Consider the following 12,714-nt stretch of genomic DNA (forward strand, 5'->3'; position numbering starts at 1 on the left):
ATTGGTTTTCTTCTCCATTGAGAGACACAAACTTTGTTTGCCTTCCCTCAAGACAGGCGGGAATCTATGAGACATCAAGAGACACGTGTCTGCAGCAGCAAATCTTTCTGTAGGGGATGACATTTAGTTTAATGCAAGGATGTTAACTTTCTGACTGATAAAGCTTCAAGCTCAAGGATCTTTTGCTCAAACTGGCCATCCTGGATCATATTACATATCTCACCGGGGCCTGAAACAGCATAACCCCACCAACAGGAACCCCTTACTTCCCTTGAATGCAGGGTCGCTTCCAGTCTGAACTGTTTATCATGAGACATCACAGAGAGAGCTGGTTAGGTTAGCGTTAAAGGGTAGGTTCACAGTTTTTGGCCATATGAACACTGAAACTTGTTTTGCTTAGTCATACTGGCCATTAAGAAATCCCTTCCTAATGCACTTTCACTTTAAGTGATGGGGACAAAACCCACAGTCCTCCTGGGGAAAAATACATTGTACATTTTATCTGAAGCTAATATGAGGCTTCAGCAGTCTGAGTCAGACAAATCAAGTTCCAAGGTTTCAGTCTTTTTAGTACAAATTTCCCCAGTTGTGTTCCTCTTGGACTGTCTCCTGAAAGTTAACACACAATGGGAGAATTTTGTTATTTTTACAACATATCAGTTTCACATCAGATATAAAATGTGTTTTTACACTGAATGAAGACTGTGGCTTTTGTCCTCCATTACTTACATTAAAACTGATTTGGGAACAGATCTCTTCAGGGCCAGTGTGAAAAGGTGCAATGATCAGAGCAAGCAAATCTTGTTGCAACGTTAACATGACTATCTGAATATTGTTTTAAGACAGACTTGGCAAACTGTGCATCTATCCTTTAAACAAATGCAGAGTTTGGGTTCAAGTCAAGGTCGGACTCGGGGCAAGCACAAAATAATGGGGAAACAGACCGACACACATAACAGCTTTTCTCATGCATAAAACAAGGGAAATATGGTCATGGCTTTAGGCACTGCAGAGTCAAAACTATTGTAAAAACTCACCACTTCATACTCATGTCTACGCATTCACCACTAATCTGAAGTATCGCTCCATATTGATGAACAGGAACGCTTTATACTTGTGTGTTCCCCTCACTCTCCCTCGCGCCCCACCTCCCGGCCCACGGTCCAATCAGAGCAGGGAACGGGCATTCGGGCCTCGCGACCGTGGAGCGGCAGCAGCAGAGAGCGGAGCGAGGACAGTGGGGGAGGGTCACGTGTGTACACACTGTAGGGCTCAGCAGCACTCCAGCAGTAGTAAAGTCTGTAACGGACGGCCCCTTTTCAGAACAAACCTCGTCCGAAAAGTTGATAGAAGAAATCGGTCTCTCCAGAAACGGCCGAGACGAAAGCGGTGAAACGGTCTTATTTGCTGTTTTTAGGCTTTAAGAGCGCGTTAAAAGCCGAAGCGCGTATTTTAGGACGTCTGTTTGTCAAATGAAACGACTGAGAAATGACACTGGAAATGCTACATCCAAACCCTATGCCTCCGTAGGTTTGTCACCGACCCAAATTCATACGTTTCTGGTGAGTTTTCCTCTCTTTTCTGTCATTGCGACCAACTAATGTGATGTGTTTGCCTTAAATGTTCACCCTATGGCGCTAGAGAAGTGGATTTGCCCCACAGGAGATGCGAGGGTGAGTAGCTTTAGTTGTGCCAACAATAGCTGCAGAAATGGTAGAATAATGGTAAAAGCCGTGACAGCTATCCACGCTTTGATGTGTGCAGTCAAGTGTGATGGAGAGACACGATGTCCGCAGAGACTGAGATAGGCTGGTTTGTTTTCTTACCCCTTTTTGAGCTGTAGTAGCTCCACAGTTTTAACGAGGCGTTTATATTTGGAAAACCAACACCTGAAGACGTTTCTCACGGGATCGCCTTTCTCAAGTGCTGGGGAAAAAAAGTTGTATCTGTTGATCAGTGAGTTAAAGGCTGCTTCTCAGGCAGTGACAGTGTGGTTTTAAAGTTGTGTTGGGCTGCTCTTTGCATGATTATTAGCCCACACCTTGTTGACATGACATTTGCCATAGGGACCTACAGCTTATGAGATGTCATAGAGTCTGTTCATTTATGTGATGTTTACATTGGTACACTGCAAGATGATCCCAGGCCATGAATGAGCTATTGCGACGTTTAGTCTTGTGATGTTAAATCATTCATAAAACACAAGATCATACTTGCTTCAAGCGCAGGCACATGAAGATATTCTCGTAGTTTGTAGGTTTAATCCTGTGGTTTCAACACAGTTTGCCATTTGTTTTGATAAAACCTTTGATCAGCTTCTAAAGTCACTGTTCATTATTTATTAACAGATATGAACAAATGTTCCCAAAAGTGAGTAATTGTGTATCACTAACCAGCACAGCCACCCGACGATCAGCTAAGAGGCCAAAGTTGTTCTGCACAGATAAATCTTACTGCAAATTAAATGCTCCTGAGATTTAGTCTTTGCACTTGTTGTCGCCAACTTCATCCATGTGACCGAAGGAGCATGTGTGCTGTGGCTTAAAGGCAGTAAGCCTGCTTTGTGCTGACCATTGAGCTCTGACTTTGTTGATACCAGTGACAGTTCAGCATGTTGTCGAAAAGATGCGAAGGAAGCGGCCGAAAACTGACCTGCGTCTGACCAGAGTCTGTTAAACTAGAACTTGATATGAGGAAACACTGTTTTCTCCAAAGAAATGTGACATTGTTCAGCCCCCTCAGTGCAGCAGTGAGTCGGTTAAATCATCAACATGTTCGACCCTTTAGGTTTTCTGTGGCTAACCAGTCAAGATTTGCAGATTAACAGATAAACAGGAGGGTCGTTTGACAGGTAGATAATTGATCTCTGTGTACAGTTGGCAACAAAACCTGTAGTTTGGAAGGAAAAAACAAGTTATCTTGCCCACAAATAAAATCCTTCAGTGTGACTCAATTCTGTGGGGACTGATAATGATTTGGGGAAAATGTTCTGAATTATATAAAACTGCTCCACGGAAGTGGAGTCGATAAGTATTTTAATCGCCTCTGAGAGCTTAGTCATTTTAATTTGCAAAATGTTATGCGGCATTAGCATGCACCTGAAGTCAGATCCCTCATTAATACTCTTGGTTAATGGGCTGCTTTCCAAGAAAAATAGTCAGCTGAGAAATGTACCAGAAAGGGCCCAGAAAAGATTTAGGGACTTTCTTAAATGAGCCATTTACATCCTAATGGCCTCTCATACTGTAAGTGGTTTGGCCGTTCTGACGGCAGTTACTTTAAATGACTAGAAAATTTTGTGCATCACATTTAATTGCGTTATGCTTCACCTCTGACATTGCTGCACAGTCACAACATGTGCAGATGTGAGTCATGTAATCTTATCTTCTTTCTGTAGTATTTCCGCTGCTGTCCCACTGCACACTGCTGCAGACACACATAGTGAATCATGTGACATCACTCTTTCTACTTTCTGAGAAGAGCCTGTAAATTCCAGTAAGGGTATATGAGGGGTGTGGGCCCAGTATGTCACACTACTCCCATCAGCCTCTGAGAGCTGCCTTCAAAACACTGAGACGGCAAGCACGTGGGCGTCACTCTTTCAAGATCATGTTTGGTGGGGCTAAAGCATGCTGAAGCAGGGCCTCCCCCTCTGGGAATATTAAACGTAACCACTTTTGACATGGAGTAGGGCAAAAAAGTCGAGGCTGGGGACTGGTGTCAAAAAAAAGAGGAACTCAGCAAAGATTTTTATCTATGTTGTCCTCTTTGGACAAGAGTTTAGGCTACTCAGCTGTAGTATGTGCATATGGCACCTTAATGGGAAGCAACTAGCAAGAAGCCATCTTTCTCCTAGTTTCATTCTCTCCTACTTGTTGCAATAGATTTGTATACATGCTGTAGTAAAAACACAGTACTGTAAATAGTGATCTTTCTTTTTAATAACGTAGTCAATGTATGTCACAACGCAGCCAAATGTCAGTTTAAATTACTTAGTCTGGACAAAAACTCAAATCTTTGCATTTGAGCAACGCTGACATGCAAATGTTATTTTACCTGACAAATTACCATACTGCTGACAGATGATAAGAACTCATTTGCATTCTTGGAAAGGAAGTTTGCATCTTTGATCACTATAACTACCATGACTTCATATGCCACAGGTGCACACATGCTGTAATAACAACTGAATGTGGTGCCTGCTGGTTTGCTTATCTTTGAGCTTCACTCAACCCCAGTATCACTTAATGGACTTGACAATGAAATGGGCGTCATTTCTCTGAATTAAACCAGCCGTCACTGATGCGGTATGAGGTTGCAGTGCCTCCAAGTCAGGAGTAGACTTTGATTTCTTTCATCTCTCCAGTTTTCCCACCAGCTGAGTGGAAAATTAGAGATTTCATTATCATAGCTAAGGTGTAATGATTTTCACAATCCCAAATTAGAGGTGGCACAGAGTTAATTTACTGTGTGCAGACAGTGCAAAGCTAACAGTGGTTTTCGACAAGCTTAATATGAAAACCTTGATTTCAAATACAATCCCAATACCAGAAATGTTGGGAAACTGTGTCAGTAAAACAGAAAGCCAATAACTTTGTAAAGCGTAAATAATAATTTGACATATACAGCATTCAGTTGAAAACAGAACAAAGACAATATATTTAATGTTCCACCTTATCAACTCCAATGATTTTCATATGCTCATTCTGAATTGGATGCCAGCAACATGTTTCAGAAAAGTTGAGACAACAGGTGCACAAAGCTCAAAAAACACCTGTTTGGAACACAGGGAAACAGGATAGGTTGATAACTGAAAACAGGTGATCAAATCATGTAGGGGTGGATAACAAAAGACAAATGATGGTGTTGGTTCTGCGAGGGGTGAACTGTGTAACAAAGAAAATGACACTGTCACTTTTTGTTCTTTTCTAAGCTTTTTCAAACACGATACAGCCAGTATCATGCACACCGTCACTGGTTGGTTAATGTTCTCATTCCCGAATCTTGCATCTCATGAGCAACCTAAGATTGGTTGGCTTCCGACGTGTAGTCTGTCATTTATCTCGGCCAAGTCACAGCAGAAAGTTTATGACTCTGTGATCACCTCATCTGACATCGTAACAGACAGAAATATTGTGTAGTCTGAAAGCGGAATTAATTAAATGAATATGAAAACAAGGAAGTTTGCTGATGCTATCGTACTGACCTTTATTTCAATGAAAATCACATTGGATCACTTCTGCTATTATTGTTAATCATTGATAGAAATTCACGGCAGGGGGTTGTAAACATTTTTGGGAAGGGGAAGTGGAGCCTGCCAGAAAAGGTTTGAGAACCACTGCGCTCAGTAAATGTAGGAAATGCCAGTGTTTCAGTTTCCACTGTTTACCTTGAGTCCAGGGCACATTATAAAGGCCATGGTGAGTTCTCAAATCTACGTCATCATTGTTTTGCCATTGTCAAGGTCTTGTGTCAAAAACTAGGGTAATATTTTTAGAGAGGAAACAGGAAACAAAGTTTCAGTTTCTTGTCCTAGTTTCAGGAATTAAATGTCAGTGAACCACAAACCCATGACTCCTTTATGCTGAATTTTAGGTACCCTGCAGCTATCGTAAGCTACAGAGTCAGCCAATGTGGTAATGAAAGGGTGGCTAAAATGTCTGTAGCAGGTGCTAATGAATGGGGACAGCCAGCCACAACGCAGTGTGCCCTCTTTAATTATCACCAACTTCTCTTGAAGTCATTTTCTCCTTAAGTGATCAGAGGTTGTTGAAGGAGTGAAGGGTGAACAAACTTCTCTCAATCTACAATGCAATCCGAAAAAAGCACATAATCTATGGGAGAGTCCCATAACTAATTATGTACTTTTGTCAAGGCCTGTTTTAGTAAATGAGTCACCTAGCTGCTTGTGTTAGAGAGCCATGTTTACAAGAGGTCTGACCAGGGCTCCTGTCTCGGTGAAGAGTAACTCTACACTTTCTTCATCCTGATCCTGTTCCAGTCCAGCTCTGAGCTCCAGCCTCCACAAAAGTCTTATTACAGCCAATTGGATTAGTATAGAGGAGGGACTGAGCCCTTGTGTGTGTATATGCGTTGGTGTCTGAGGCTTAAGGCCAAAACAGCCCCTCTGTAGTGGTGTTACGTAAGTGAATGGAAGAATCTTTCCCCTTTACTGGCATCGTTACTCATCCTCCTGAAAACAAAACTGCCTTGCTGCAGTTTGTTCCACAGTACTATGACGGGGAAGGTTTCTAGAAAATTCTGCAAAATGATTTGCTGTCCAGAGAATCACTTTTGGGAGGGAAGTCGAACATGTGGAAGCATAACAGCCATATTTTCACAAAGGAAATAAAATACAGTGAACTTGGGTGACGTATCACTGCAATCCTGCATTGGCCTTATGATCGTCTTTTTACTCAACCAAAGCCACTTGAATAATTTATCAAAAATTACCTGAGTTAATTATGCAAGGCTGCATTACATAAGCTTTTTGAAAACTTGCAGCCACATCCACATCTACATGTGCGTGGTCATTTTCTTTGACCTTGCCCTGAACTCCAACCCCTTGACTCAGTCTTCACTGACCCTTAGCCAGAGCCTGACTCACATTTCACTCCTTATAAATCTACCCATCACCACATGCCCAGCCCCCAGGCATCTTGGCAGTAACCTGAACAGAAGGTGCATGTGCTGTACTCACAGCAGTAACACCACTCTAAAGTGTTTTTCTTTATCTGGCTACTTGACCATGTGAAAAGCACAAGAGCAGCACTGCACAGGCAGCGGTGCCCCTGCATGTGACTGTGAGAGAGAAGGCAAGAGCAAGACAGCAAAAGCCTGCAGAGGCGTCAAACACTTGTTCTAGCCAGTGCGGCTTCCAAAGAAAATAGTGGATTTTGAGGCTGAGCTAGCAAATGAAACATATTGTGGGGTGTTCGTATTCAGCCAGTCAGATGCACTGAAGTGAAATTAACAGTGTTACCGAGGGCATAATAGCTGTGCCCTGGCTGACGTGTTTTTGCATCAAGGCCTTGTTTGCTCCTCTATCTTGTGCAAGAACTCAAAGCAGAGAGGGTCTAATTCTGCTCATGGAGGAAAAAACAGCTCAGTTGTTTTTTTGTTTCTTTTTTTTTTGTCACTTCCTCAAAACTTAACAGTCAATGCCAGTAACAGACAGAATGTGTCAGCTCTAGTACGATGGTCACTGCCTCAAAAATACACATCAACATGGTAATAAGAGACTAATGTTGTCTGGGATTTTTTTGAACATATTGTATTATAATTGTAGTAATGGTTTGACTTTTCTTTTTCCACATGGTCTTAAAACTGAAATGCAAGATTGTATCCAGTGATATATCCAGTTCAACTTTAAACCAGCTCTAATTATTACTGGTAATTGATGGTAATTGTAATATTTATTGTCAGTGCAGTAACTGACTTCTTTCTCCCTAACTCTCTGCTTGTAGCCGACCTGTTGAGAGACGTGACCTGTGTCAGAGCCCAGCAATGTGGATCTGCATAGTTTACAATGAGACGGACACCAGCGTGGACTTCCGGCTCTGCCAGGACTACGGCCTCATCCTGTCGGTCTTCTCCCTCATCTACCTCCTGGTGTGCTTCCCTTTGGGGCTGTGCTACAATGTGCTGCTGGTCGTGGTCAACCTCTCCAACAAGGTGTCCATGACCATGCCGGATGTCTATTTTGTCAACATGGCCATTGCGGGCCTCGTGCTCAACCTGGTGGCGCCCGTGGAGCTGCTGAGCTCCACCTTCACCCGCTGGCACGCATGGGAGTACAACAATGAGGTCTACATCACCCTCCTCATCCTCTTCAACATCTCCTCTCTGGTCATCATGTATTCCACCACGCTGCTCAGTCTTGACTACTACATAGAGCGAGCGCTGCCTCGTACATACATGTCCAGTGTGTATAACACCAAACATGTGTGTGGGTTCATCTGGGGCGGGGCGGTGCTCACTAGCTTCTCTTCGCTGCTCTTCTATGTGTGCAACCACATCTCCACTAAGATGGTTGAGTGCTCGAAAATGCAGAACAAGGAGGCTGCAGATGCCATCATGATGTTCATTGGCTACGTGGTTCCAGCTGTGGCGGTTCTTTATGCGTTTGTGCTCATTTTGCGCATTAGGAAAGAGTCTACACCTCTGGATCAGGACTCCGCTCGCCTGGACCCTTCTATCCACAGACTGTTGCTAGCCTCAGTCTGTGTGCAGTTTGTACTGTGGACCCCATACTACATGACCCTGTTGGTACACACTGTAGCCGGTGCACCAGGGTACATTAGCAATGTACATTATTTACCTACCTATTATTTCTTAAGATGTGTGTCTAAACTGCTGGCTTTCTCCAGCAGCTTTGCAATGCCTCTCATGTACAGGCAGATGAACAAAAACTTCTCCAACAAGCTTCAGCGGCTGCTCAGGAGGCTGCACTGCGGAGACCAGTCCTGCCCTCATGAACGCTCAACAGTGCAGCAAGTGGTGACGTGAGAGCTCCCCCTGGGAGATTATAGACACCCCTCCCACTCCCCCTTTTCCACCACTTGGCCTAGCTGCCACTTATCTCCCCCCTACAGGGCCAGTATCTAACTGGGCTCCCTCGCTGCTCTGGACTGTGTTAAGAGCGACGTAGCTAACTGTGGAATTTCCTGTCACCTTCCAGAACTTGATCTGATCTATCCAGTTCTGCAGTGAGAGGACAAACCAAGCAAAAACCACTAAGTGCAGTTTTTTTTTTTTTTTCACCACGTGAAGTTCTCCACTAAGACACTTGGGCTTCTATTTTGAGGGCGGTAAATTGGCACAATCAGCTGACAACTACCCAGTGCAGTTTTTATCTAGGAGTTTCACACAAACATGTACAAAATATCCTGTTTGAAAGGGACTCCCACGCGCTACACTGCTGCAGTGCGTGCAGCTTCCCTGATTCGGGGGTATTCTGCTGACAGTGTGCAAGTCTGACTAATGCATGACTGCCTGAATTTCACTGTAGTCTCACAACATGCTACAAGATACAGTTTAAGTGCTAATAAGAATAATTTACAAATGTAAAAGTATAACCAGTAAGCTATAAACCATAACTATCAAGTGATGGATGGTGGCTGGTATATCAAAAACCCACCGCAGCCAGTGAACTTGCATTGTGTGTCAGCACCAAACCAACGTTTCAAGCTGTAGGTGAACATCAGTTTACTGCCCTCAAACAAGAGGATTAATCACTTGAATGAGAAGACATTTCTACCTTTTCAGAGCTGAATTTTCTTTTTACTTAAATGTGTTGAGAGTGATTCCTCATTATCACACCTAATAATCCTCACATTTAAAAGGTGGAGTACAACAGTAATGGTCTCTTACAGAAACTGCAGCTTCATTTCAAAAGATAGTTTCTTTCTCGATGCCCTGTAGCTAGATGTAGGTGCTGGTATGAAGAGATGTTCTCATTTCACAGATTGAGTTCTGAGTTTTTGATCTACTCGCAGTCATAAAGAGATTATTGTAAATGTTACAAGCTCTGCAGCAAACATCATAGAATACATGATATAAAATGAACATCCACACCACTTTGAAGTCACACAGAACTACATGAAATGCTCATAAAAAGCTTCTATTCAGGGTTCCGACATAACCGGTATACCTCTAGTGATTTCTGCTGAAATCACATCACCTGTTAAGCATAAGCAGTTCAAATCAAATCATTAATTTGAGCAGAGAACTTCAGCCCAGTATGTGATTTGTTAAGCTGTGTTTTGCCTCTGCAGGAATTATGCATGGAGAGCCTCACATAGCGTTGGTGAAGTCCTCGCAGGGTCATAGAGAGGGCCCTGAGGAGGTGGCATGTACATTCCCTAAATTGTATGAATGGCTGGGAGGTTTTGTCCAGTAGAAATATGAATCCTGACTTGATCACCCTGTCAGGAGAGGCACTATCAAAAACCTTCATGACATATAACAGCATCTCCTGCAAACAGCGTGTTTGATGTAGAGTTTGACCTATAATGCTGCTCAGATGCGTTAGGTGATCTGCACATTATTGGCAAAGCTGCTGTGCTTTCTTGCCTGCCACTTTGTGAAAAAAGAACAGACTAATAGTGATGCATCATGGTTATTGAATTAGAAAAAATAAAAACGTGTTGTTTTGCATGAGGTTTGTTGCATCACTGCATTAGTTTAGTTTTTTATTTGCTTTCTGAATGAGAGGGCCAGTTTATAGATCATCCTGTGAACAGATACACCATCAGGGTGGGGCATTCACTTGAAGAGAAACAGAAGGTGGGCACACTGTTCTAATCCACTGTCAGACAACAATAAATGATAGTCACTTACCTTTGTAGACATTTTTAATTTACACCCTCAATAAACAATTTTATGTTAAGACTGACCTGCTAAAATCTTTGGGCTATTTCCACAAGTCTGCTCGGCATTCACTGTAAAATTTGAAGGCTTGCCAGATGTACTAATACAGCTTTGATGCTTTTTATACATATATGAAGTTATCATTAAGATTATAACTTTAAATAACACTTACATATACAGTATTTTTTAAACATCTCGTGACTAGGTGATATTGTTTGTCTACGATTGAGGAATGAAACAGCGTCCAACATTTACATTTTCGCTGCATCGCCCCACCCTCGTTATGTGTATCTACTACGTTCAGTCAGATCAGTGAGAAATGCTGTTTATTTTTAACTGAGGCTGTGTGTTTACATTATGTGTTACAGTATGTGCTGCCCCATCCAAAAAAAACCTTGTACGTATCTTGACACAGTTAATCATTATTTGAACTCAGCTCAAAGTCCCAGTGCTTACTGTTCATCGAGGATTGGAACAGTTGGACATGGTCAAGTGATATGTGGTTTGAATCAAAGCTTGTGACAGTCTGATGGAGGAAGTGTAAGCCACATCTTAAGGTGGTGTCCATTTTCAGCCCTGAATTGGTGCACTATATACTGTCAGCGATCGCGGTTGTGTCCACATGGATTTTCAGCAAAACTCCACTGACTTTCTAATCAATCAAAGTCCCACAATGACACTTGAATTATAATTGATAGCACTAAATGTTTCCAAGTGTTCTGATTAAGTGACATTTGAACATGTTTCCATTGGTATTTTTGTTCATCTGGACAGAATTTATGTCAATTTCACATTTGTGTCATGAAGAGATATCCAACCAGGAGGCACTCAACAAAACTTTATCATCAGAATTTGTTATTTCGATGATAAAGTTCAGTATAGATCTGAATCTGCAGCAAGTGTCAGACAGTGAATGGCGATTGTGCTGATTTTTGGACAATAGCCAAACAAGAGTTATGGCTGTTTAACTTTACCGTGTTGCTGCAGCGCCACCTGTAGGCAAAATACCACCAAGTTTTGCAAGATGGCTTGTAGCTGGTGTGTGTATGTGCCATGGAAATTTGGTCACAATTACACAAAGAAGTCCTCACTTTTAACACAAAAATCAAATTAGTCTTCCTTTGCCCGTGCCCTGACTCTTCACCAAATTCCACTGAAAGCCATTCAGTTGTTTTTGAAATATCTTCCTAAGTAAGAGACTGGACATAAAACAAACCCTGGCAGAGGTACTAATTAGCAATCGCCACAAATGGACTGACTGCACGAAGCACACAACTGTAAAGCTTGATCAAATTAGACTCAAAACAACACAACTCAGATGTCTGTTGAGGTCTGAGTTTCTATTTCAGAGGCCATAGTGTCACACCCGTGCGAAGAAATTTGAGTAATAATCACTGAGTTCGGTTAAATTGCTGAAACAGACCAATTGTAAAAACACCCACAAAGTTCACGTGTGTCGAATATATGCAGATGCATTTTAGCTATTTGAACGGCAAAACCTCATAAGTCCAGATGAATCCACTTTCAGATGTGATGCTTTTGTGACTGTGTATGCAAGTGTATATGTATAATACAAAATAATGTGTATATATTGTATGTGAGAGATTTACAGGAAGATACCACGCGCTTTCAAAAATACAGTATTATTTTCTGAGAGATATATTTAGATTCTGTAAGTAATGTACTCTATTGTCAACTGAGTCAAAGACTGATTAAACAATAAACTAACATGGATATTACAGCTCCTTTTCTCAGTGAAGTCTGACAGTACTTATGATGATCTGAAAATATGTTGAAACATCTGCTGTGCAGTCTGGCGCTGAAATGCTGTTTGTTCTAATTAATCCCAAACATATTTGTTCTTGCATCAAGTTAACCAAACATGACAAGTTTCAGGGGGAATTGGTGTTTCATCCTCAGAAATGTCCCTCGAAATGGAAAAGTACTATTCTTACTTTAGTGTTTTATTTGAAAAAGACTTGCTGTTTGAGTAAAGTTCTACTTTTCATCTCAAGTGCACATGAAAACAAAGTACTGTTCCTCAACCCACTGATCCTGTGATCAGGTCAGGATGATGGGCAGGTTGTGGAGGTTCTTCCCTCCCTCCTTGCTGCTGACAGCGGGAGTGAGGAAGGATGGCGCATTGCTAACAGCAGATTGCTTGTGGCGAGACCCTTCAACCACACCAGTCAGACTGGGGAAAATAGCAACATTCCAGGAATTCCGGGAATTGTTTTGTCTTCTGTGGGACTGACAGTCCAATACTGCTGCCATTCTCAATGAAAACAATGTTGTGTAGGCTACATCTGATAACAACTGAGAGCTGTGTGACTGCCTGCAAGT

General features: G+C 42.2%; 1 protein-coding gene across 1 annotated transcript; it reads left to right on the forward strand.

Moving 5' to 3' along the window:
* Positions 1-1,262: 1,262 nt before the first annotated feature.
* Positions 1,263-12,101, forward strand: gpr146 (G protein-coupled receptor 146). Its single transcript, XM_076753283.1, has 2 exons — positions 1,263-1,562; positions 7,467-12,101. Exon 2 carries the CDS (start codon positions 7,507-7,509, stop codon positions 8,506-8,508), a length of 1,002 nt encoding a protein of 333 aa, XP_076609398.1. The 5' UTR covers positions 1,263-1,562; positions 7,467-7,506; the 3' UTR covers positions 8,509-12,101.
* Positions 12,102-12,714: the final 613 nt, after the last annotated feature.

The sequence above is a fragment of the Chaetodon auriga genome, chromosome 16, assembly GCF_051107435.1.
Source record: "Chaetodon auriga isolate fChaAug3 chromosome 16, fChaAug3.hap1, whole genome shotgun sequence".
In the NCBI taxonomy this organism is placed as follows: Eukaryota; Metazoa; Chordata; class Actinopteri; order Chaetodontiformes; family Chaetodontidae; genus Chaetodon; species Chaetodon auriga.